The sequence below is a fragment of the Musa acuminata genome, chromosome BXJ3-1 (assembly GCF_036884655.1).
Source record: "Musa acuminata AAA Group cultivar baxijiao chromosome BXJ3-1, Cavendish_Baxijiao_AAA, whole genome shotgun sequence".
Lineage (NCBI taxonomy): Eukaryota > Viridiplantae > Streptophyta > Magnoliopsida > Zingiberales > Musaceae > Musa > Musa acuminata.
In genome coordinates, this window is record NC_088349.1 from 8,260,797 (window position 1) to 8,285,179 (window position 24,383).

At 37.9% G+C, this 24,383-nt stretch overlaps 2 protein-coding genes across 4 annotated transcripts; one reads left to right on the forward strand and one right to left on the reverse strand.

The window, feature by feature from the left end:
- Nucleotides 1–594: 594 nt before the first annotated feature.
- LOC135628934 (spermidine synthase 2-like) lies at nucleotides 595–6,177 on the reverse strand. The gene is made up of 9 exons (XM_065135940.1): nucleotides 5,962–6,177; nucleotides 4,324–4,400; nucleotides 4,100–4,222; nucleotides 3,525–3,629; nucleotides 2,037–2,109; nucleotides 1,562–1,633; nucleotides 1,294–1,489; nucleotides 1,063–1,192; nucleotides 595–987 (listed from the first exon to the last, which is right to left on the reverse strand). The coding sequence occupies exons 1-9, from the start codon at nucleotides 6,107–6,109 to the stop codon at nucleotides 931–933; spliced, it is 981 nt and encodes a 326-aa protein (XP_064992012.1). The 5' UTR covers nucleotides 6,110–6,177; the 3' UTR covers nucleotides 595–930.
- A 9,835-nt stretch (nucleotides 6,178–16,012) lies between these two features.
- Nucleotides 16,013–24,223, forward strand: LOC103993816 (protein FLX-like 2). Of its 3 annotated transcripts, none has more exons than XM_009414020.3 (5): nucleotides 16,013–16,169; nucleotides 21,804–22,372; nucleotides 22,464–22,606; nucleotides 22,728–22,831; nucleotides 23,414–24,223. In XM_009414020.3, the coding sequence occupies exons 2-5, from the start codon at nucleotides 21,816–21,818 to the stop codon at nucleotides 23,909–23,911; spliced, it is 1,302 nt and encodes a 433-aa protein (XP_009412295.2). In that variant the 5' UTR covers nucleotides 16,013–16,169; nucleotides 21,804–21,815; the 3' UTR covers nucleotides 23,912–24,223. The 3 variants fall into 3 exon arrangements, with proteins under 3 accessions (XP_009412295.2, XP_018683223.2, XP_009412287.2); XM_018827678.2 differs by having other exon boundaries at nucleotides 16,030–16,169; nucleotides 21,795–22,372; XM_009414012.2 differs by having other exon boundaries at nucleotides 16,030–16,169; nucleotides 21,798–22,372.
- The last annotated feature ends 160 nt before the right edge of the window (nucleotides 24,224–24,383 follow it).

The following is a 24,383-nucleotide window of genomic DNA, read 5'->3' on the forward strand; positions in this document are numbered from 1 at the left end:
TACTTTCATAAATATAAAGATCCTAATATAATTTTTAAATATATAAATATTAAAATACTAAATAAGTCTAATTATATGAAGTAATATAGTTGGTAAAGAATATTGACCGTATCATCCCATGTATTTGTGAATGATAAATGCTAATGTATTTAGATTATTTAGGCTGATCTCATGCACTCTCGACAGTTTTCTTCTATTCAAGTGAGTAGAGTCATATTTCAGCTTGATCACAAATAATTCACAGATATGGTTTGGTTCATTAGCAATTAATTCCACACTTGATCAGCATTAATGCAACCCAACATCCTCCTGCAGTATACAGCTAAAATTATAAATCAAGAGCATGAGAACAAAGAAGGCAAATAAGACGGGGGTTTAGACCACAAACCACAGCCTCACCAAATTGCAATGGGTAGAGATTTCAATCCTATAAAATCTTGAGTTCAACAAAACCAACCAAATGCAAACAGATTGTCAATGTTAACATAGCAATCATGCAAATTTTAAGCTGCCCACACTGCAGAACAAATTCCATGGCCCCTCAAACACACATTTGACATATGAGGGATTTGAAGGAGAGTACAAGACCAGTCATTCATTTGATAATACTCCAAAGCTGTATTAGTTATTGTGTCAAAAATATCCATTTGATAAAATAAAATATAAGTAAACAATATCCATGGATGCAATAAATCGTTCGTAAAATATAAATATCTAGATATTTTTATAGCAATTTGATAATCAAGTCGATGTCGCTTCCAACACCGACACTCGGACCAAAAGAGAAACCCCATATCCGAAAGTACACAGCTACCATGAATGATCCAACTGAGAGTGCAGAGAAATGAAGTTTCCTGAGTGAAGTAGAAGTCTCGATCTTCTCATCAGGGTCTGTCTGGTCTGATCTTCGCAATGGTGTCATTAGCTCGTCTAAGAATCAATAACCCTCCGCGCGAAAGACGGCAAGCAAAATGCAGCAGAATGAATCTGGGAAAGGCAACAGAGATTGCTAAGAAAAAAAGATGGAGAAAACATTGAAGAAAAGTTTAGAATGAGAGGTACCTCAGAGTTGTAGAACTTTAAAGGTCCTACGGACTTGTTGGAATTCTCAGCCTCATCTATGTTGTACACAGGATGTTGGAAATCAACAGGTGGCCCTTCGGTGGAGCAAAGCATGAAGCCAATCACTCCGCTGAATTCACAAATCAAGAGTGCAACATGAAACTATTTTCCTAAATAACTAACAAGAGAGTAGACTGCTCGAAAAAAGAGAAAATATAGATTTGTTCATGCCTTGGATATGTAGGTACTGTTGTCCAAGCATAACTCACAGAGCCCTTAAAAACTTGGCGACAATTAGAAACAATGTCTTCAATTATGTGCATATGAAGCCATATGCTTTCTGCCTGAGTGCATACAACTCCTCCTGGACGAAGAGCATTGGCAACCGATTCGAAGAAAGGCTTCTCGAAAAGTTCTTTAGCGGGACCTGATCAAACAAATAAAAGAAGTAAGACAACCTCAGGAAGCAACAGTGAAAAAAGAAAATCATAGATCTTACCTATTGGATCAGAAGAATCCACAATGATCGCATCATAAGTACCTTCAGGAACGTTCTTTAGGAATGCAACTCCTACATGTTTTGGAACAACGAAATCAACTAAACTGAGAATAAATTCAATGTTGCATATATCAACAAGGTTAAGCCAATAGCTAAATTACACATATAATTTTGTTGTGAAGTCCAAAAGCCAGTGATATGACATGCATATCGATAAAAAAATTTGCAAATGTTACCATAGGGTCCAATTAGAAAAAGACGCTGACCCTTGCTCAAAATTATTAGGTCATATTGGAATTCATATATATGATATGGGCTGATACCACAATAAATAGTTGACGCAAGCACTGAACACTTGGCTTAGTCACATTCGAGGAAGCAATTACAGGTTAAAGACTAGGCAAATGGTCTGATCATAACATTTCTCACCAACTTGAGCAGAATAATTGTATAACAATTGCCATAAGTTACTTACCATCACCAACATGAAGAGTCACACGAGGATCTTCATATCCAACAGCCATGTTGGGGAAGAATTCCTTAGAAACCTATTTTAAATAAGAAGTCAAACAAAAATGAAAAAAATAATTAACTTTTACATGATATTTTAAGTCATAAAAAGCATATAAGAGATTTAATGCAATCTACGGCAGCAACAACAAGCCAAATGTCCCAAATAATGTGATCTATTGAACAGAAGAAAAAAAATATACACAGTCTTATCTGGTAACAAGTCATCCTCACATTCCATCCCCAAATGTGAGATGGAGGAAAAGTCACGTATAGCTTCCACAAGAAGAGTCATTTGAATCAGCATCACTAAGATTAGTCGAAAATCTTCTTCATGCAGTGCTATCATGATTTAGTTACTTTTAATAGTTATCGTTTGTTATTTAACTTAGCAGCAACACACTCTGCTCCAGCTTTTTGCTAAATCCATTTGACCTTATCTTTTTGTGTCAAAAAAATTCTTGAATAAATACAGTATAGAAGTTTTTATTTTCTATTAACAAGATGAATATGAGAAGTAAATTGAAGGTTCAGGCAACCAAGTTGATCCATGGAAATGATTCTCAGACTTGTAAAGTTGATTTGAATTTGCTACAATCTATATATGCCTGGTTCACTTGTGTCATAATTAATAGTTCCGATTTAGCAAATTGCAGCTATTAGAAACCCTAGGTGAGCATCAAACCTATTGGAGCCAGATCTTTCAATAAAAATCAAACTACTGTGGATTCGTGGAAAGAGGTAACAGATTGTCTAGTGAATGTCGATTGCAAATGAAATTGTCCTTTGGAACTCAGATCCATAAGACAGGAACTGCAGATATCATCAAACACCTAAGTGACTATTGAAATAGTACATAGATATAGCTCTGTAAAATTTACTAAAAGCTGCATGGTGTTGAGTTATTTCGTGGATCCCCGTCTTAAAATAAATCCAGGCCATCAAAAGAATATTCAGGATGACCATTCATGCACCAGTTGGTGCTTGATGGATGTTTGTGAAGGAGTTAAATAAAATTAAATTAGGACCTTTGCGCACAATGGTATGCTTCGAGAAAATTACATGAAAAGATATGAGTAGCAAATCTTTAGCTTGTCTAAAGATTATCCAACCTTTAAGTATTGTGTTAAAGGGAAAAATAGTAGAAAAGGACAATTAGTAGAAAGCCCTAATCTTCTGTAAAAAGTTTCAGCAGCATCATGAGCGTACCAGCAAACAGGTTCCAATACAGATTGTCTGCCGGTAGATTCTCAATAAATATAACTACAAAGAGGATCTTGGAGAATGTTATTTGCAGTGTTTTAGAGTGACCTTCATTCCAATAAAGCCAGATATCTACATCCATGTATTTTTTATGCACTCCGAATTATGAAGAACACCAAATTAAAGCATTAGAATAGGCTTATGAGCAAAAGCTACAGGTACTAAAAAGTAACAAGTATGATCTACTCACATCTATAACCATTTTATCAATTTCACATATGTCGATTTGCTCCACAGAAGAATAACGTGATACTTCTCGTAGAACACCACCATCACCGCCTCCAATGACCAGAACCTGGAATGATGACATTTTAATCCAACTATGAATACACAACAAAATGTATCAAAAAACTAAAGTTCTTGTCAGATTGTATGTTTGTAGTGGCAAAAGAACAAATTCACCATAGCCACCAAACGGTCAAGTTTAATGGATCCCATAATATACAAAATTTCAAACTATATAGCTCAAAGAACTTATCAACCATTGGCTCCCTTATGGCATGGCCGTCAATGTGGCAGAACTAGTAATTTACTATTTTAACAATCCAACCATTTAAACAAAGAGTCAAAGAGAGAACAAAATGAGATGTTCATTATCTTTTCATCAGATGGATAGCACCATAAGTTGGAATACTAACTAAGATCTTCTCCATTTTATGTAGCAGCTATATAGCACTATGGGAAAAGAAAATGAATTTTCATGGTTTCAAGAGAAAGCTACAGAATTTGCACGAAATATATGTAACTCAAAGTTCAGAAATAAACCTTTTTAGGGTTCAGGATAGAGCAAAGTGGAATATGAGTAATCATTTCTTGGTAAGCACACTCATCCCTCTCTGTCAATTGAATGACCCCATCCAAGACGAGAACTTTCCCATAAGTGGAAGACTGACATTAAAAATAACATTAGAAGTAGCAAATGCGATCACAAAATTGGGATATTTATCATGTTAACACCAGAATTAAGATTGTTTACTTGGATAGAGTACCTGAAACACCACAACATTTTGGAAGTCTGATTTTCCTTGAAATAAGACCTTCTCCACTTTTAACGAGTGGGCCTCTCCTGCAAATAGCAGTGCAAAAACTTACATACTAACTGTTGAACAATATAAGCTACCAGTATGATTTCATACATTTTTTATGCTTTTTGACAATCTTTACCTTCAAACGTTCACTTTTTAAGTTATATAGAAAATTTAAATACTTCCAGATTTCTAGAACACCATTATTTTCACATCCAGCATGTAACTTCCCACCGAATAATCCAAAAGGATCGTCCAAGTTTTCTTCTGGATCAACTACTCTATAGGATATCAGGAAAAAATATATATAATTAAAATCTTGCATGTTTCCCAATGGAAACTATAGGAAGAGACAAAATGAGCCATCAAATTTTGTTCAGATGGTACACAAACAAATATAACTAACAGGAGGCAGTATGGCCATGTAAGGTTCGTAAGCATGAAAATATATAACCTTCATATTTTTATTTTCATCTCATTTGGAGGATCTTAAACTACCCTCAGAGATGTGGCTTGTTAGTCAGTTGGCACCATAGGTATACTCCTAAATCTTTGGCCACTACAGAAAGCAACACGAACATTTCGAGAACCAGTTTTACATAGCATGAAGCTATTACCAAATTGCCGACATTCAAGTGTTCCAATAAAGGACCAGTCTACAGCTTGAAACCAAATAGACTAGAACCACTAACGCACAGAATCTGGAAAAAAAGTAAATTATCTAAAATGCTGAAGTGAACTACAAGCTCTATACAAAGACATTGGTTCAAAGACGTCATTATCAAAGCAAAGAAACATAAGATTTCAGTAAGCTTATCCAGATTTCCTCAACTATTTACTAGAGAAAACATGAACGGCAATCTCCCAGCCAAATGGGCAGACGAGCTAAATCAACGCTACAATGCAGAAAACAAAGAGAAATATCAACAGAATCATCCAAGATAGGCAAAATGGTAATGTCTAACGATCATCTACCGAGTTATCAAAGATAAAAAAACAGATAGACCAATTAAAAATAAATCGATCAATCTTTTTTGACACACAACAAATAACGGATAGAAACACATATATCCCCTGTGAAAGCACAAAAAGGTAAAGAAAACAGAATCTTAAAAAAATACAAAGGCGATTTTTTTATAGTGCAAAAAACAATGTCCAAAAACCTATCTAGGGCGATAGACATCTCTCGCTTTCATAGATACACTGGCATGTTCTTCCACCCCCTCTAGTCATCAATGTTTAGCAAGCCAAAAAATAGTAGACACCTCAATCACGGCAACTAAAACCCTGAGACAACAATCTAAATAGCACGATCCGTAGAAGATAAATCATCAGAAATTCAGATAACAAATTCCAAATAGAAACAAACAACAAAAACAGAATCTTGAAATAAAAGACAAAGAATTTTGAGTGCAAAAAACAGGGTAACAAAAGACGTATGTAGATCGGCATCTCCCTCGCTTTCATAGCTACGATTACAAGCACTTCGCTCCCACACCCAGCAATGTTTAGCAAGCCAAAAAGACAGTAGAAATCTCAATCCAAATAGAACGCAACCCGAAGCAGGGGAATCAAAACGATTCCAGATAAAGGGAGCCCGACCTGGCCACATGGGGTTGATCTCGGAGAACCACCCGGGCATGATGGCCGATAAGCCATCGTTCGTCAGGCCCCCGTTGACCTGCTGCACCGCGCCACCGACCTTCTCCTTCTCCCCTCCTCCTACCTTGACGCCGCCTTCCACTTCCATGTCCGCAACACGGTTCTCTCTCTCTCTCTTCTCTCTCTCTCTTTCTGGCTCTGTTTCGACGCGTAGCGCTCGGCTCTATTTATAGAGCATCAAAACACATGATAGAAACCTAACTCCTTTCTCGCCATATGATGTCCCCAATTTGTAGAGGACTAATTAGTTTACTTTCTTGGCATTGTAATTTATATAAATCATAATAGAAGTCGAATTAGAAAAAAAAAATCATAATACAAATCTAATTTTAATGTATATAAATCATAATAATAATAAATAAAAATATAAATTAATTCCGAATAAATATATTATTGATATGTTTGGGTTTTTTTCAATTTTTGAAATGATAAGGTCAAATAATATTAATCAAAATTTAATATAATATAATTTTTCAAATTTATTTTTAAATATAGGTTTAAATTAAATTTAGATTATTAAATATAAAAGTCACTAACTAACTTGTATAACGTAATAATGTATTGTTCTATAGCATTTTATTTATTTATTTATTTATCTATACATCTTCATATTTTATGGGGGCATGACACTAACATATGGTTTCTTTTTCTTCCATTTCAAAATTCTTTTTATATATATATATATATATTAATCGAGATTATGAATGATATGAAACACATCAAAGAAAGATATGTGACAAATTGACAAGAAAAATTGGAATTCACGTATTTATTGAATTTCAAATTTCTAGGAAAAAATTCTTTCATGAAAAATAATGATAAAAACGATTTTATAAAATAATTATACAATATACAAAAAAAGTTAGAAATCAGTGGTTGTCACCGATATTCTGGTTGATATTCCGATGCTCTTTTTTATGACAAGTATATAATGAGCGGCGATGGCGTGGCGGTGGTGGCGGCGGTGGTGGTGGTGGTGGTGGTCACAACGTATTGGATTGAGTGATGCCATTGGAATAATAGTCCAACAATGGCACCAATTTGTAGGATTATAATACGTCATTAAATGCCTTTGGCCAAAACATAGGGTTTCATGTTTGTTGTCTTCTTCCTTTTGCTTTCTTCGATTAGATTCCCGTCCTATCTCACCCACCAATTGGGACCTATTGTCCATAAATATATATTATATGCTATCATCTCTATCACTTCTGATTCGTTTTTTATTTTACTAACCAAGAAAAAAATTTAATAAAAATCAACTACTCAAGTAAGTTATTAGACTTAATAAGTATATTATGACATTTTTATTTTTATTTTTCAAAATTAATAATGATATATTTTTAATGCTAAGTTATTCTAGAGATATTAGATTTAATGAATATATTAAATTATTTTTAATAATTTATGCTTTTGATGTTAGTGGTAGCTTTGAATTTTACACCACAAGTGATTTCATCAACCTAAAATAAATTGTGAGTTGACGTCGTTGACTTGTGCTTCCGGTCGATTGTAATATATTCTCGTTGACCTTTACACTCCATTCTGTGACTCAAGATTGACTTATTGGGTGTTTCTTTTGGGCATTGATTGGTACGACGGTCGGCTTAATTAGTTAAATAGAAACAATGAATAGACATTATTATCGATATTTTTATTTGATGGATGTTAAGACAGACGCATCATGCTTGAGAAATTATTATACTGAGATCGATGTGTACTATGTTATGTGTTGTTTGGTTAGGATATGGGAGATCGATGTGTTTTGAGCTTTTATCATGGATAAACATATTGCATATAGAAAGTATTTTGTTTAATAAATATCTCATATGAATATAGGATATACTCAGGATATGGTTTATTTAATTAGAGCATATCAATTTCTTTCCTACTTATATCTTAGATGTATCGCTCTTATGATATATTTTATCCAATTAAGATACGTTGAACACTTTTATATTTTATGTTTTGAGGGTACGATTAGGTGGATATGAAGCACATTAATGCTTATATTTACATTACATGATCTCAAAACTAACCAACTTAAATATGAATTAAAAGACATAATTACTTTTATAAATCTTACTTACTTAGATGGCTTGTAACTTCGTTAAATAAGAATACTACTAACTCTATCGAATCATAAAATTACCTCTATTTAGTCATGCTAGTGTTTAGTAAGGTAAAGAATGGTGATGTGTTATACGTTATATTCGAACTTTAGAATAATATATTTTATTAGTATAATAATTGATTTTTTTTTTCACTTTACATTTAACCTTTATCATCGATTTATGCATGTAAATAGTGATATTTCGTAAAAGAAAATTTGTAATTATAATTGCGCATACACACGGATTCGGGCACAAGAAATGTGCAAAGATCCGTGAGCCTGGATCCGACCCGATTCAAATAATGACCAAGGCTTCCCCATGAAACGTGGCACTGCTGTTATCCGTGATACGTATCAGGTGGCCCACGGAAACGTGGTTGGCCCCACTGCGGAGAAAAGATCAGCACCATCCGTCGCACGATTACGCGATCTCTCATCCTAATTGCTGGCTTCGTGATGTAGCCAATCGCTATGCTTCTTGGCGGTCACTTGTAACTTTCCCATCCCTTCCCTCCCCCCAAACACCAAACTCCAACACTTTCCACGCCTCGCCTTTCTCCACGCGTCCTTTTAGCTTCCTTTCTACTTCGCCGCACCGAGCGAAGAGAAACCCCTCAACCCGTCTTCTGTGTCAGTCACAAATACCCTAATAATTGGAAGGTATTTTCCGTCCCTTTCTTAGTCGCCTCAAATGGATCCTACCGCCCTTTGCCGCGGCACCGGCCCGGCGACGCTCGTCATCGACCTGAACGAGGTCATCCCTCCCGCCGACTCCTCGCCCACAAGATATCCACTCCGGGTAATCGATAAGATTCAAACGATCTGAAGTTGGCCCGCACCTGTGCGGTTCCGGAGTCATCATCGAGGCCATTAGTTGATGAGATTTCTAAGACTACGATCGACGATGCATCTTGCACGTGATTTTCCAGTGTTAAGTGGTGTGGTTGTATTCTTGATTCTTCTTCTTCTTCTTATTGCATCTGGTTCTCCATAATGATCACATGAAACGCAGCAGCTCCTGGTTGTTCATGCTTAAAATCCTTGCTTTTGTAAGATTAACATAGCTGTGACCAATTGCTCTAAAATCACATGCAAAATTTTGGTTAATACTGTTATCTTTTGTGACTATGATGGGATAACTAGCCCACGAACTTTATTAAGCCTATGAACTTTGGGCCTATGAATCTTCCATTAAACTCAGCTGCTCCTGGTTGTTCATGCTTAAAATCCTTGCTTTTGGAAGATTAACATAGCTGTGACCAATTGCTCTAAAATCACATGCAAAATTTGCGTTAATATTGTTATCTTTTGTGACTATGATTGGATAACTAGCCTACGAATTTTTGGGCCTGAATCACTGGCCCAAAAGCTTATAAGCTGATTATAGTACACCCATCAAACTTTCCTCTTCTCATACTTTGATGCGGGACTAAACTTGGGGATGTTACACAAATGTATGAGTCTATTCTCTATCTGAAAGCTTCCGTATGTCTCTGTGTGATCGAAAATATTCTCAGGAAAAATAAGATCTGTTTTATTATCAATATATCTGATACCACTTGTGCATGAGGTTGTGAAACAGCATATAGGTTGCCTGATAACTTTAAGTTTTAGGAAACTCTCTTCCTTTTTTTTTCTGATAAATTATTGAGTTTTGTGGATTTTATCAAATTTCTAATGTTCTATTAGTGGTTTTGCATCTTTAGATATGCTTGTATGTCTACCTGACCAATGTGTAGCTTACAGCTGCAAAGGCATGATTATATGTCACAGTAGTTACCAGAGACTCTTAAATCTTGCTAGGATTCTGTGGTTGGAGGTTGATATCATGTTCTTGCTTTGAGAGGTCTTCTTATTGGTCTCCTGGATTTGGTTCAGATTTCAAGTCCTGTATATGATAAGTCACTTTCGTTGACCATAATGGTCCAAGTCTCTTAATGCCTGTGATAAACTTAACTCGGACATTTTAGCTTTCTGCAATCATATTTCTTTTTTCTGGTCTTCCAGATGGTTCAAGCAATAACCCTGTTTGAGAGCATGATCAAAACTGAGTACCTGGAAATGGGTGGTGGTACTGGTAGCTTTCATATTGCTGCAACAAAGGCATCTGCGGTTTCTTCCCTTGCTCTCTGCATTTATACTCTTGATGATTCTATCATCTACGGGAAGGGCCAGGTTCCTGAGTCAGATCCCATAGAGAATCTGAAGTTGACAACCAAGTTAAGAAGAGAAAATATATTTGAAGTATAATTGTAGAGATATTATGCATTATGTTAATGTGAGTTTTGAATTGATAGACATGGCAGCTTGATAATTTGTTATGGCTGTCATCAATAGTCATTATCTCAGAAGATATAAGCTGGAGAACTAATGCATTGCTATTGCTGCACAGGCATCGTGGATATACGTTTGAATGTAAAACTGACATCACTGACATGATCTTTGCCTCGTTCAGAACTGGAGATCTATTAATGATTTCTATATTTCAGGCAGACTCAGAGAAGGATAAACTCTGAGGTGGTGCACTAGCTTCAATTTGATAGCTCAGTGCATGCATTTTTCTGAGGAGGTTGACTCAGAGTGATTTATACAACATACAAATGCAACCAATATAAAGGCTGATGCTGCATCTGATTGAAGTCAATTACGATACTGACCAATTGTTTCTATACATTTCTCTCTCTTACTAGTGCATGCACACACAGCTGTCAGACATATCTTTCATCCTTTCCAGCATTTGTGATGATATGGCTATAGTTTATGTTTATGGATAAGGTTGCAGTTCCTCTGTGTACAAAAACGGGCAATTAGTTTCATCTTTTATTTTGTACCTTGCATCACAGGACATGAGTAGCAGCTACTACTGCTGTTTTTGTTTTAGGTTTTTATTAAATAGTTATGTTGATATAGCTTTTTTCTGTTGAGTGCCTGTTCTTTTCTACATGGATGTGCAGATGTTGTCTTGGACTTTAGCAAAGAAAGTTTGGTGTTTCTACACAGTTGCTCCACTTAAAGTAGGCTGATCAAGGATACTTCCAAGCATGTCATACGTTTTGCTACAGAATAGTCTGCAACAAATCTTATTGTAAGGTGATGAAACCATTGCAAGGTAATCTCGACCAGCTTATGTTACTTAGGTTCTAAAATTATTTGTAGTAGTTTTATATCATGCACTCTAATGCTGACATTTTTATCATAAAATTATTACATGTAATCTATTTCTTCATGTTCTTGTAATGCCTGCCTCTGGTTGGACACCAATATGATCTTGTTAGGAATAATTCTCTCTTCTCTTTGTTTATCTGTGCTTCAGCAACATGCAACACTGGTCCAAAAGGAGTGCTACTTGTTGATGGAAGACTACTCTCTCTCTCTCTCTCCACTCTGGGTCAGTATCATTTGATCAACCCTATCTATCATATCACTGTTGTTGTACACCATTATAATCTTGTTAGAAATAATTCTCTCTTCTTTGTTTTTCTGTGCAGCGTTTCTGTAACATGCAACGCTGGTCCAAAAGGAGTGATGCTTGTTGATGGGAGTCTTTTTTTTTTTTTTCTCTCTCTATCAACTGGATCAGAATCATTTGATCAACCCTCTCTATATCATATAATCAATTAATTGCCGTCCGTCGGTCTTTGAGATCCGTGCAGCGGAGGAATAGGATAGAGGGGGTCGATGCCTACGGTGCACACGTGTCGAGCTGTCTTGGCCTGCACACGCCGCACGTCGGTACAAAACAGCTACTTGTATCGGTTCGATGGATCCTCCTATCCCTTTCGCTGCTGCATCATCTCGTGCCTTGTTGGCGCAAAACGAGACGTCTTCACATGGCGCCAGTTGTCACGGGCGGCCTCTCCCTCTCCTCTCGCTCTCTCTCTCTCTCTGGGGCTCTCACCCCTGCAATCTAGGGTTACTTGATCTGTTCGGGTTTTTACCCTCCATTGTATTTTGATTCCTTCCCTAACAATTCCTGCCCCCATTTCACATCAACGTGCTCATCATGTCGCTGCTCCTTCCTGCCTCCATCACGTATCGCTTTCCTTGGCCCAAAAAGGTTGTAGGTTCCTTGTGTCAACGCTTTTCTCATACGGGAAGAGTGGGATGTAGTATAGTTCTCTGATATCGTTTGTTTTTGTTGCTATCCGTCTCTCTTGTCTGTAAAAGAAAGAAAGCAAGAAAGAAAGGTGATGTCTGGACGCAGCGGTTTATCGATCTTTTCCTGGCCTTGTTGGATTTGGTTCTGATCTGGTTGGGAGTTCGAGGGTGCAAAGCTGGAATCGGTCGATAAACCTCTGCATCCGGTGTTTGTAACCTTTCACGCTCTTACTCGTTTCTATATAAAAAATCCCCGGTTTTGTTTTCAGACTTCCTCAATAACTTTTTAAGTAGGTGAGTCGTGACTTGAGAGATCGGTGTAACGCGAGCTGTAGGCTTTATTCTTGGAAAATGTTTGTATAATGCTTCACTGCTTTTGGCTAAGGAAGCCTCTTTTTCTTCAGAAGTCTTTCAGTCTCTTAAATATGTAAGGCTAGTTTTGTTAGTGCTGTTTATGTGATGTGCATTTTAGATGGTGCTACTATATTTCTTCCAAATGTTTTAGTTCTATTTTATGTTTTTGTTGCTGAGATTTGTTGCCAAAATATGTTATTTATTGAAATTTTCTTTTGGCACTCGGAGCCGCTTTTCTTTGTCAGAATCAGGGATCAGGGTTTGGCATATGCTTTGAGATGTTTGAAGCGGAGGCTTTGATGGAGAAACTAAAGTAGAATCTGACTAAGTATATGTGACTGAAAGGAATGGTTCCTTACAGACGTGATTGAAATATGTTTCTTGTTTTGGTGGTTTAAGACTGACTACATGATTTTTCTTGTTCCCATAACACCAAAACTAGTATGTAAATGCTTGATCTATAAATTTTAGCTAATAGAGGATTCTCTGCAGTTTTCATTATCAAAAGTAGAGCACTTCAGATATCAAATGTAATATCCGGTGTCTATTTTTGGTAAGCGCAACAAAAACATGATCAGTAAATTTCAGTTATAGATCATTTAGTCCCCTGATGCTGGGAACTAAATGAGAATGCATGATCTATAAATTTCAGTTAATAAGGATCCACTGTAGTCATTTATGTTTGCACTTTGTAAGTTTGAACTTAAGATACTCAGATATTCCTGGTGATATTTTATCGAACAATCTTTATTGAAGCAACGAGTCACCTATATTTTACACCCCCGCAAAATTCTTTGATATATATTTTATGTATGTAGTTCTTGGCCATGTATTATCGTGAATAGTTTCAAACATGTATCCTTGAACACATTCTGCATAAATAAATGGAATTCTGTTTTTGTTTCTTGGCTGAAGTACAATAAGTGCATCGTTATAAATTACCGAAGTTCAACATAAAAATGTTGATATTGTAAGTAGACAAACATTTAGGAATACTTTGTGAATTTTTGTTCTTTAACTAATGTAAATGTAACTGAAACGATGCATGTCTAGGTCATATTGCAGAATATATTTTATCACATCCACAAATTTCATAATAACTAGTTAATGTAGTTTAGCATGAAAGTTTTTTTCGTTTTTATGTTTAGCATGAAAGTTGCTTCTAGGATTTTCTAAGTTTTTTCCCTTCTGGTCTAGAAGAGGGAGAAGTATTTGTAGGCTTGCATACCATCAGATTATTTAGTTCTCGCAGATTACTAAACACCATGATTGTCCACTATTGTAACTGTTTCTTGTGTTTTTTGCTTTCTTTCCGTATAATCTACGGTGCTCGTCCGCTGGGCATTTTATTTCAGCTCATCTGAAGCTTCAGATCACCATCTGCCATGTCTGCCTGTGCTTTTGATATTTCCTTTTGGTGGTTTCACACATCCTAATTTGGCTATATGCCTTATCTTGTTCATGTTCTTCCCTCAGCTTATCTGGATATTAAAGAAGTTGCTTTTATACCATTAAAGTCTGTTGCGGAATGCTTCACTTGATCTCTATAAAATGGTTCTGTTTTTAGGATAAGTTTATTAATGCGCAAAATCTGCTTTTGATCTTAGTCACAGTGTAAGGTGCAGATGATGATTTTATTTCTCTGACTGGCCTAATTAGTACACTGCTGTTGCAATGTTTTGTTTGACTTCGTCCTTTATGTTCTATAATCTGCACTCTAGTCTTGATTTTTGGGCATTTTCATGGTTTTAAGCGTGTGGTTTTCATGGGTGCATGACGAAATATTCTTCCTCTGAACTTCAGGTTTTGAGCATAATTTGTTTCGGAACACCTGCTCTGGTTTTCTCGTCATATATGTTCTTTTTCTTTTCAGTTCATCTGTATTCACTTTTTTCGTGTTGAGCTATTGGAACCTATCTATTGCAAAACTACTAAATTTTTATTGGCTTATGGTTTTGGCATTACGACATGCAAAACATTTGCTTATGTTTGTTTGATCTCGGAAAAGATCAATGTGTAACGAGGATACCATGAGACAATACAGTAATGCTTGCTAAAATATGCTCCTCGTATTGGAAATATAGTAATAATTAGGTTGGAAAAAGGCATCCTAGAACCTGAATACTCAAATTTGTAAGAGAGTTTTGGGTGATTCTTTTGGTGTTCTAACGCTTGTTATGTTCAGCCTCACAAGATTCTTTACGAAAATATTCTTGATCTTCTATGTTCATATTTTATCACCTTGCTGAAGCAATTCATGGTTTCAACCTATCGTATAAGATTTTTTCCCTCACTGGGTGGTTAGCCTAATTTAATTTAAACGTCGGCTTATCGTTCTTCTGCGGCTATGGACCTCTTTATTTGTTTCATGTATTATAATGTCATGTCCATCACTATCTATTTCATCAGGAATTTTCAGCTTTAATCTCGCCACAGAATTTTGAGACACTTTCCAGTTTTGCTGTATTGGTTGTTGTCACATGAGATGCAACGAATGGCTGCATCCGAGCTTCCTGGTGCTATTTTTCTGATTTCATCCTTGGATGCTCTTTGAGCATGTCAGAAAACCTTGGCCGTGGACTTCTTTCAGTGAGGCAGGTTTTTCATGTGCTTCAGCTTCATTGTCAGATGTGCTGACATTTCTGAAACCACAAGGACTTTTTATGTGAAATTACAGCTGTTTTGTTTGGAAAGGGTTCCCTGCCACAGTGATTATTCGATAAACAGCAGTCGCTCGTCTCTCGCTCATTCACCAACTACTGATCATTATGAATCGGTCTCCTTTTCGTGTACATTATTTGTTTGCTTCTTCCCATTTCAGTGAACCTACTAGTCCTGAGTATAGTAATTGCAGCACTGTTGTATGATTGTTCTGTTCTGGTGCAGTACACGATCCATTGGGGAATTCCCATGCCCGATGGAAAGAAACATAAAGATATTTCATATGTTCTCTTTTGTGCAAACAGTGGACCGGCATGCTTAACTCATTCATGGGAAGAGAAGAGGATCCCAGACATCGGCAAAGCACAAACAGTTTCTTGGCAGGGAAGATCTAATCATTCGATCAAGACCATATATGGTCAACTGTAAACATGACTCTTGATGAGATGGCAAACTTGTTGCATCGTAACACTCTTTATGTTCATGATTGCGATATGTTATCAACGTGAGAGCATGTCGTTCTTCGGCCCCAAAAGGTTTTGCGTCGCAAGGCATCATCAATCGAGCAACTAAATGCTACTCATAGTCTCCCCGAACTTTTGTGGTGGCCCACTACGGCCCACGGACCCGAAGGTTCTAATAATAATTTAAATCATCTAGTAAGCACGAAAATTTTCATGCGTGCGTGCAAAAGCCGCCGTCCACGTGTCGCACTTGGATCGTCTCCACTGGGCGGCAGATATTGGTCTGGAGATTCGTGCGGATGAGTCCGGTGACCGCAACCACGCTCACCGCCGTGCCCGCACCCCGAATCGCAGAGCTAATAACGCCACTTGATGCAGATTTCCCAAACCCTACTCTGCTCGTTCTCCGGCGCGCGAGCCGCCGCCTCCGACGAACCATAACGCTTCTTCCTCCGTCCACGGTGAGTTTCTTTTCAATTTGCTTATCTTCTTTTCTTCGCTCGGTCTCGACCCTTAGGGTTAGGGTTCCTCGCTGGCGCTTTCCTCTTCGCCGTGTTTGTTTGTCTTGCTCGAGCCCTCTTTTTCGGTGTAATTTGGGAGATTATTCTTCTCCTTGATGCGTTCTGCCTGCATCGGTCTTAAATTATTACGTGTTAGTTGATGTGTTATTATATGCTTTCAAGCAACATCGACGTTGATCTGCCGTGGGCATCCAATTTCATAAAGCACACAATAATCCTAGCCAACTGGTACTCGTTTGACATGGATCTCCTGTGGACTGAGTGCAGTCGTGATTTGCTATCTTTGAATGATTTTTTTTTCTTCAGGTTCTTTAGGGTTCTTCTCGAGTGAAACGAGAGTTAAAACTAAGAAATGGTTGTCAAAATGTCCAGCGTTTTTGGGCAAATCTAGAAAAAGAAGTTCCTTCAAATAATTGTACGGATTTAGAACGATTACATAATAATTATGCATATGTTTGATGGTTGATAAGTTCTTAAGAGGACATGAGTGTATGCATTTCTTTTGAGGCGGTTGTCTTACACAGGTCACCAAAGATGGAGTTCTTATCTCCCACTATTTCATGTAGCCATACCTCTATAAATGAAGCTATGTTTTCCATTTCCATGTAATTTTTCACTTATGCTTTGATGGAAGATGCTTCTTAAGATATAATATCATGTCTCATAGCTTCAAATAACATGCATAACGAGGAAGTTTGAGCAAACTAACGTGTTTGTTGCTAGGATTCATAGCAAAGCATGCTGGACAACTACTTTTCGTGTGGTGTCTTTGTAGTCTTACCCTTTTCATTTTTGCTGTAACAACTACCTAGCTACGTAAGAAAAGAAGTGGAATTTTAGGCCTAGCTGAGTTGCCAAATCCCTATCTAGGTGAACAGGCCATTGATTAACATGAAAACACTAAAAACGCTAGGCACTATGCGGTGGGAGAAACTCAACCTCTTAGGCATTAAGAAGGCTATGTACGTGGACCTTGATAAACAACCAAGAATACAAGATAAAAAAATTATGAAGCCTTAGCAAATCCAACTCCAAAATTTAAGTGTTTTTATTTCTACGGTAGAAAGGTTTGATACTTTTTGTTCAAATTATAAGTTAGTTAGTTTGATAGTTCTAGTATAGGTACAAGCAGTGATTTCAAGAGGCTTTTGGTCAAGACAACTTGAGTGACGCATGGGCTTGGACACTAGGTGGCCTAGGTGTTCGCTTGGGTCTGCCCTGGCATATTGAGTCCAGTCCTCGACCAATGTCAAATTGATTTGAAGTTTTGAACCTTATCAAGCTAATTAATTTGGCTCAGCCAACTAAGAGGCTCGAACCTGATCACGTGATTTGAACTCGACTGTTTCGATTTATTTGGTTCAATCAACTAAGAGCCAATTAATTAGGCCTCGCATGTCTCCAATCACAAGCCCTAATCTTCTCTCCTCCCCATCGATTATTGCCAACGTCGATTGCAGCCTCGTTGTTAGTTCTTGTTCATAATAGTTAGTTATTGTTAATAATAGTGATGTTAACTATTGTTGATAATGGATAACTGTTGTTAATAATGGTTAACGATTGAGTTCTTTAATGCTTCATAGGTGGTTAATACTTAATATTATGTAATTGATGTATTAGTGGTAATCTTTTTAATATGAAATGATATGAAACTCATGTGTTATGTAATTTTTATTTAATGATTGTCTTTATTCTTATTTATATTTGTTATAATTTTAATAATTGGTAAGCATCTTTGCTGCAGGAGTTATTTAGTTTGTGTTATTTGAATAAGTTATAATAGTTTTAAGATAATTTGCATTTGTCATAAGTTGCCACACGGCAACATCTACTCAAGGCGAAGAAAAAGGGAACAAATATAGGAACAGTAGAAGAAATGAAATTCATTATTGATTGAAGATTACAAACCTTGATTAGAGATCTTAAATATTTATCTTTACAAAGATGGAAGTCTATCAATCAATAATATCATCAAGAATATTATCTTCTTCGAAAAGAACAAATATGCGATGCAATTGTAATTTTTCTTGTTTCTGTAATTTTCTTTTTCCTTTGTACTTGAACCAATAAAAGGGGCTAGAACATTTTAATAGATCAATGAAAAAGATAAATTGAGCTCTTTCCCACCTTGTGTGTGAGTGGTGTGAGGCCACATTTGTTTTCCGAAGGAATAATTCCGTTGTCCACGTGCAAGACATGTGGAGGTGCGAGGCTTTCATCTTGAGAGTCTACTTCTTGAGTCAGAGCGAGTTTGGTAGTTATCATTTTTTTTTTCTATTATCATTATATTATTATCTCTTTTCTTTCTCTCTATACCTCTCTATCATCAAAAGGAAATCTGTTACTACTCGTCCTACATCAGAGTTTTTACTCACCTTTGAGTGTGAGTGGTGCGAGGCCGCATTTGTTTTCTGATTGTATGATTCCATCGTTCATGTGCGAGACATGTGGAGGTGCTAGACCTTCATCTTGGAAGTGTTTTCCTTGAGCCAAATCGAGCCTAGTAGTTATCCTTTATTTTCTATTATCTTTTTGTTATTATCTGTTTTCTTTCTCTCTCTACCTCTATCATCGAAAGGAAATCTATTGCTACTTGTCCTACATCAGTATTGCTTCCGATGAACATCTAGATGAGTGCCTAGCGCCTTGGTTGTTTTGGAACCTTGGCACCTTTTAGTGCCTAGCACCTTTGACAACACTAGTACAAGTTGGCAATTTCTATGTTGTAAGCTATTCATTCTTTGCAGCAGAAGGGTTCTCTGGTTTATGCTGTAGCTTTTACAAGGTTTAAAGCTTTGGTTAGAAACCCATATGGGTTCATTTTTGGCATGGTGGCATGTACCATGTGTCGGTACACTGTCATGCTGATTGGTATGCCAGCTGCTGGGGGAGCAGGAAGATGAGAGCATAACAAACGAGACACTGATGCAAGGAGTAGAAGATGACGACATGGTACTTGACAACTAACAGGAAATGGGAGGAAAAAAATTGTAAATACCAACAATGGGGGGAAAGATGATGACATGGCAGTGGCATCAATTGTGAGGCAAAGGAAAGAGACAGGAAATGGCAGGAAAACAGGAAAAAAATGGAATTAAAAAAGGCTGTTGGGAACTATCAACAGCTGTCAACAACTGTTTTCAGCTAGGTATTTAGAAACTATCAAAAAAATAAAAATCGCTTGTTTCAGCTGCACCAGTCTGTGTGCCTGTTCCCAGTCAGTCCCGTAAATAGTGAGCTGTATTCGACATTATGCTTGGTATTTGAAACCTTAGTTTCTTATTATAAGTGTGGTCCAGCCGGGTAGTTTCTATGTCAGAAACTATTAATATATCTCTAGTAGCTTCTAGGCCTTTGATCTTTGAGTTATATATTCCTGCTGCTACTAATTAAGTTTACATAAATATAAAAAAAGGTCTCTTCCCAGGGCTTGGTTCTAGATCCTAGGAGGTCAAGGAATTTTTAGCATCCTTATCATCAAGGAGACAAAATAAGCTTTATCTTTTTTTTTTTCTTATACAATGTGGGTTGGGATAGAGATTTATCTCAAGAGTTCACATGGGCTGTGGTTTTGTGGTTAGTTCTTATTTGTTTGTGGTATCAATAAAAGTTAGAAATTAAGTTTATGTATATTTGTTACAACTTGAAAGAAAAGATGATGTTTTTTTTTCTTCATTCATTTTCCTGAATTCCACCTAAGCATTTTTTATGTTGCTCATTGATATGAGATCAAATATGATTTTCGTTTTTCAATTTCAGTGTATGTGAGGTGTACCTGTTATACGATTCTGTTTTTGTTCTGAAAGCATGAGTCTAACTTCTGTTATACACACTAGTATGTTAGTTTGAAACTTGTACATTATTATTATGATATATATATATTTGTATATATATTGAATGGTAGGCTTTAGAATCATGTTGAATCTGTGCCTGTGTAAGTGGTGATCCACCTTGTATTAGGTTTTTATTGGTTTATTCCCTCTTTAAGGAACTCTGCAGTTTGCAGCTGTAGATGGCATCCAACTTATTACTCTCTTTTCACAAATAAATCCAACCATAACCATACTCGTTATGTGCCATGAAAGATGCAAGGCTAGATCATCTCTTGTTGTAGGCATGATGCTGAAACATGAATGCACTAAAGTGAAAAATATTAGGGGCTTGTTCAGTTCTACTTGGTCCCTTTATCATGTCATCCCAAAAAGAAGATGCACTATATTTTAAACACATCTTTATGATGCTTTAAGGTCATAGTCTTCCAAGATTGAATCTAATTACTCGTTATTTGACTCCCACTGGTACATGTACTAACCATTGGATGCAGTGATTGAAAAAGGCGCTCGGGCGAGGCGAGGCGAGGCCCGAGCGCCTCGCTAATCTCCCAGGCGGCGTGCTTCAAACAGGCGCCGCCTGGGCGCTCGCCCGAGCCTAGGTGTTGGGCGCTTCGGGCGAGAGCCTGGGTAAACCAAGGCGACCGAACCAGGATATTAGGTCTGGTTCGGTCCTAGTTTGATTGGTTAGTTGGTTCAATCGAACCAACTAAACCGATATAACCCTTACCCAACCCTAACCCTTACCCAACCCTAACCCGTTGTCGTTGCCACTCCCGATCGCGATCTCGATCTCGCTGCTCGCCGTTGTAGCAAACGCTGCCGTTGTCGTCGCTCGCCGCTGTCGCTGCTCGCAAACGCTGCCTCTGTCGCCTCTCGCGCCTCCCGCTGCTCGTCGCTCTTGTCGCCGCCGTCGCTGCTCGCAAACGCTGCCTCTGTCGTTGCTCGCCGCTGCCGCTGTTGTTGCTCGCAAACGCTGCCTCTGTCGCCGCTCGGGCCTCCCGCTGCTCGCCGCTCCTGCTCCCGCTGCCGCTGTTGTCGCTCGCGCCTTGTCGCTCCCTTTCCCGCTGTTGCCGCTCGCCGCTGCTGCCGTTGCTCGTCGCTGCCGCTGTCGCCGCTCGCCGCTGCTTCCTAGTTTCTCAGTCAACAGGCTCAGTATACAGTATACTGTTAATATTAAGTTTATTTGAAATGATTAATTTTCAATACTGTTAATAGATTTTCTTAATTTAATAGCATATTTTTATTTAAAATTTTAAATAATTATATTTATTAATTATATTATATATTTTTATATTTTAGCGCATCGCTTCGCTCGGGCGAGCGCATAGTGCTTCGGGCGTTTTTGGACCTTGGCGCCTTTTGGCGCCTAGCGCTTTTTAAATCACTGATTGAATGTAAAGTATTCATAATATTTCCAGTGTTCTTTTAAAAAAAAAACTAAGATGCTAATTTGAAAGGCCAATAGGTGCTGACTGTTGGGCTTTCTGACATGCTTAGTTTTCTTGATCACAAGACCTTTTTTTTATAAATTGAAAGATTTAGCTAGTGATAGAAGGTCTTATGTGCCTATGATTGACATATTGAATATGTTTAATTTTATATCTTGATGTTTATGATTATAATGCTTAGCATTTAGCATGATTTTATTTTATGCTCCATGTTATTATTCCTTGGCTCACATTTTTTTTTTTGCACAAAAGGCAAGAATAACAATTTTCTTTTATCATGTAAGAAGAGATAGCTGTTGGTCAATATGGGTAGCAAAGGTCGAATACCACCACCACATCTGCGGCGGCCTCATCCTGGTCCTGGCTTGTTGCACCCAGATGTATTTGGTCCAGGCATCCATCCTCCGCCTGGTGCATTTCCTTTTGACATGCTGCCACCTCCAGAGATTATGGAGCAGAAGCTTGATGCACAACATGTGGAAATGCAAAGACTTGCAATGGAGAACCAAAGATTCATGGCTACCCATTCTTCTTTAAGGCATGAATTAGCTGCTGCCCAGCAGGAGTTGCAGAGATTGCAGACCCACATGGGTGTTATGCAAGCTGAGCAAGAGCAACAGCTAAGGATGCTCATGGATAAGATCACAAAGATGGAAGCTGATTTGAAAACTTCTGAGCCTGTTAAAGCAGAGTTGCAACAGGCACATGCAGAAGCTCAAAGCTTGGTTGCTGCAAGACAGGAACTAATCTCCAAGGTGCAACAGCTGACGCACGATCTGCAGAGAAGCCATGGTGATGTCCAGCAAATCCCAGCTTTGATGTCTGAACTTGAGGCTCTTAGACAAGATTATCAACATTGCAGGTTAAAACACTCCATTGAGTAGTATGATCAAGCATGATTATACCTTTGTGATACAGGGATTCTGTAGGCTAAAATTTTCTTCATCTTGTAGGGCTACATATGATTATGAGAGGAAACTGCGCATTGATCATTATGAGTCTCTACAAGTAATGGAGAAAAACTATGTCTCAATGGTGAGGGAGGTAGAAAAGCTACGTGCCGAATTGACAAATGCTACTAACCTTGACAGAAGTGGTATCAATGCTTTAAGTGCATATTTTTCATTTTTTTGTGCCTCTTAGTTAATTGGTTTAATGATGAGAAAATTTGCTTATTGAATTTTTTTTGAAATTTTCCATTAATGTTTAATTGTTAGGTGGGCAATTTGGAACAAATTCATCTACTCACAAGGAAAATGATGCATCTGGACATCAGCCTGTAGGACAAAATGCTTATGAAGATGGTTATGGAGCTCCTCAGGTTCATCATCTTAACTTGGTCCCTCCCCCCCTGCTGTGTGCCTTCCTTGATTATTCCATTATGCAATTGAAGATACTTTTTTTTGTTTGGAAAGAGTTTAAGTTGCATGAGGTAGAATTACTCTCGGCTTCTGTTCTACATTGAGCGAGTGATTATTTGGCAACATGAACTTGAAAGCATTTTGATCACGTAAAAGGATTACTGCTAGAGTGTTTTGGTTGAGATGCTACTATAGCCACTTGTCTGATTTGGGCTCACACCCTCCTGCTTTGGGAAGCTTGAATGTGTATATATAATCGTTGTGGTGGTATTATCATTATGGTTTATAAGTTTATCTAAGAGGCAGTTGGCTCTTTTGCCTCCATTGTATTGTTTAATTGTAACTTCTAATGGCCCCTTGTCTTTTGTTCTTGCTTTTTAACTTGACAAAATTCGACTTTTGCCTGTTCAGTGTTTATTAGTTTTAAATTCTGGTTCTGGATTGCTGCATTTTTTAGTTTTCCAACTCTTTCCATGCTCATGTGGCTTACCACTTCTGGTGTTTGTCTACCTCTTATTTGTTGTCTTCTAATTGTATTGCAGGGACATGGTCCTGGCAGTACAGTTCCTTATGGTGGTATCGTTGGTTCTGCCTCAGCACATACCGCCCAGAGAGGCCCTGAATATGATCCTTCTAGAGGTCCGAGTTATGATGCTTCAAGAGCTGCAGCCTATGATACTTCTCGAGGTGACAGCTACGAGGGACACAGGGGCACCGGTTACGAGGCCTTTACAGCTTCTAGATATGATTCTTCTAAAGGAGCAGGTGTGGTTCAGGGAGCAGTTGTCGCAGGAAATCCTCCCTATGGATCAGCACATGCGCCACCGTCTTATGGAGTTCCACCTGCCTACGGTTCAACACAACAAGTAACATATGGCTCCGGGCAGACACCGACAGCCTATGGTTCATCACAAGTGTCCAGGCAGACTCCAGCAGCCTATAGTTCGACACAACAAGCAACGTATGGATCTGGGCAGACACCAACTCGTGCCAGAGGTGGCTATGAAGCACCTCGTGGTGGAAACACCCTTCGTAGATAAAATGGAAATGGTCCTAGAGAGGGTTCTCTCAATGTCAGACATCTCTGCGATTCCTATTTGGGACCTGACTTCATCGACGTAAAGCTTCTATAATGGGGCTGGCAGTGAATCCGAAGACATGAATACATGCATTGGCTGTTCATTTCTAAGTTGTTCATGATCTTCATGCCCACCTTGCTATTAGAACTCAAATGCTTCTCAATTTTAATGTGTGGTTGCTTGGATACATTCATGAATTCTCTGCTTTTGACCATGTAACTTAATGAGGAGGAGAAAGTGCCTTGGTCAGTTAACCAAAGCCCGTTGCTGAGATGGTCTTTGAGTTCTATGTTCTTGTGATACTTCGTTGGCATACTTCGTTGAATGTTTGTAGCTGCCTAATTCTGTGACTATGTAGTCTCTACAAATGCTCATCATGATGGATGCCATACATTAACTTTGATGGCCGTGATAAATATTGCAATCCAACCCA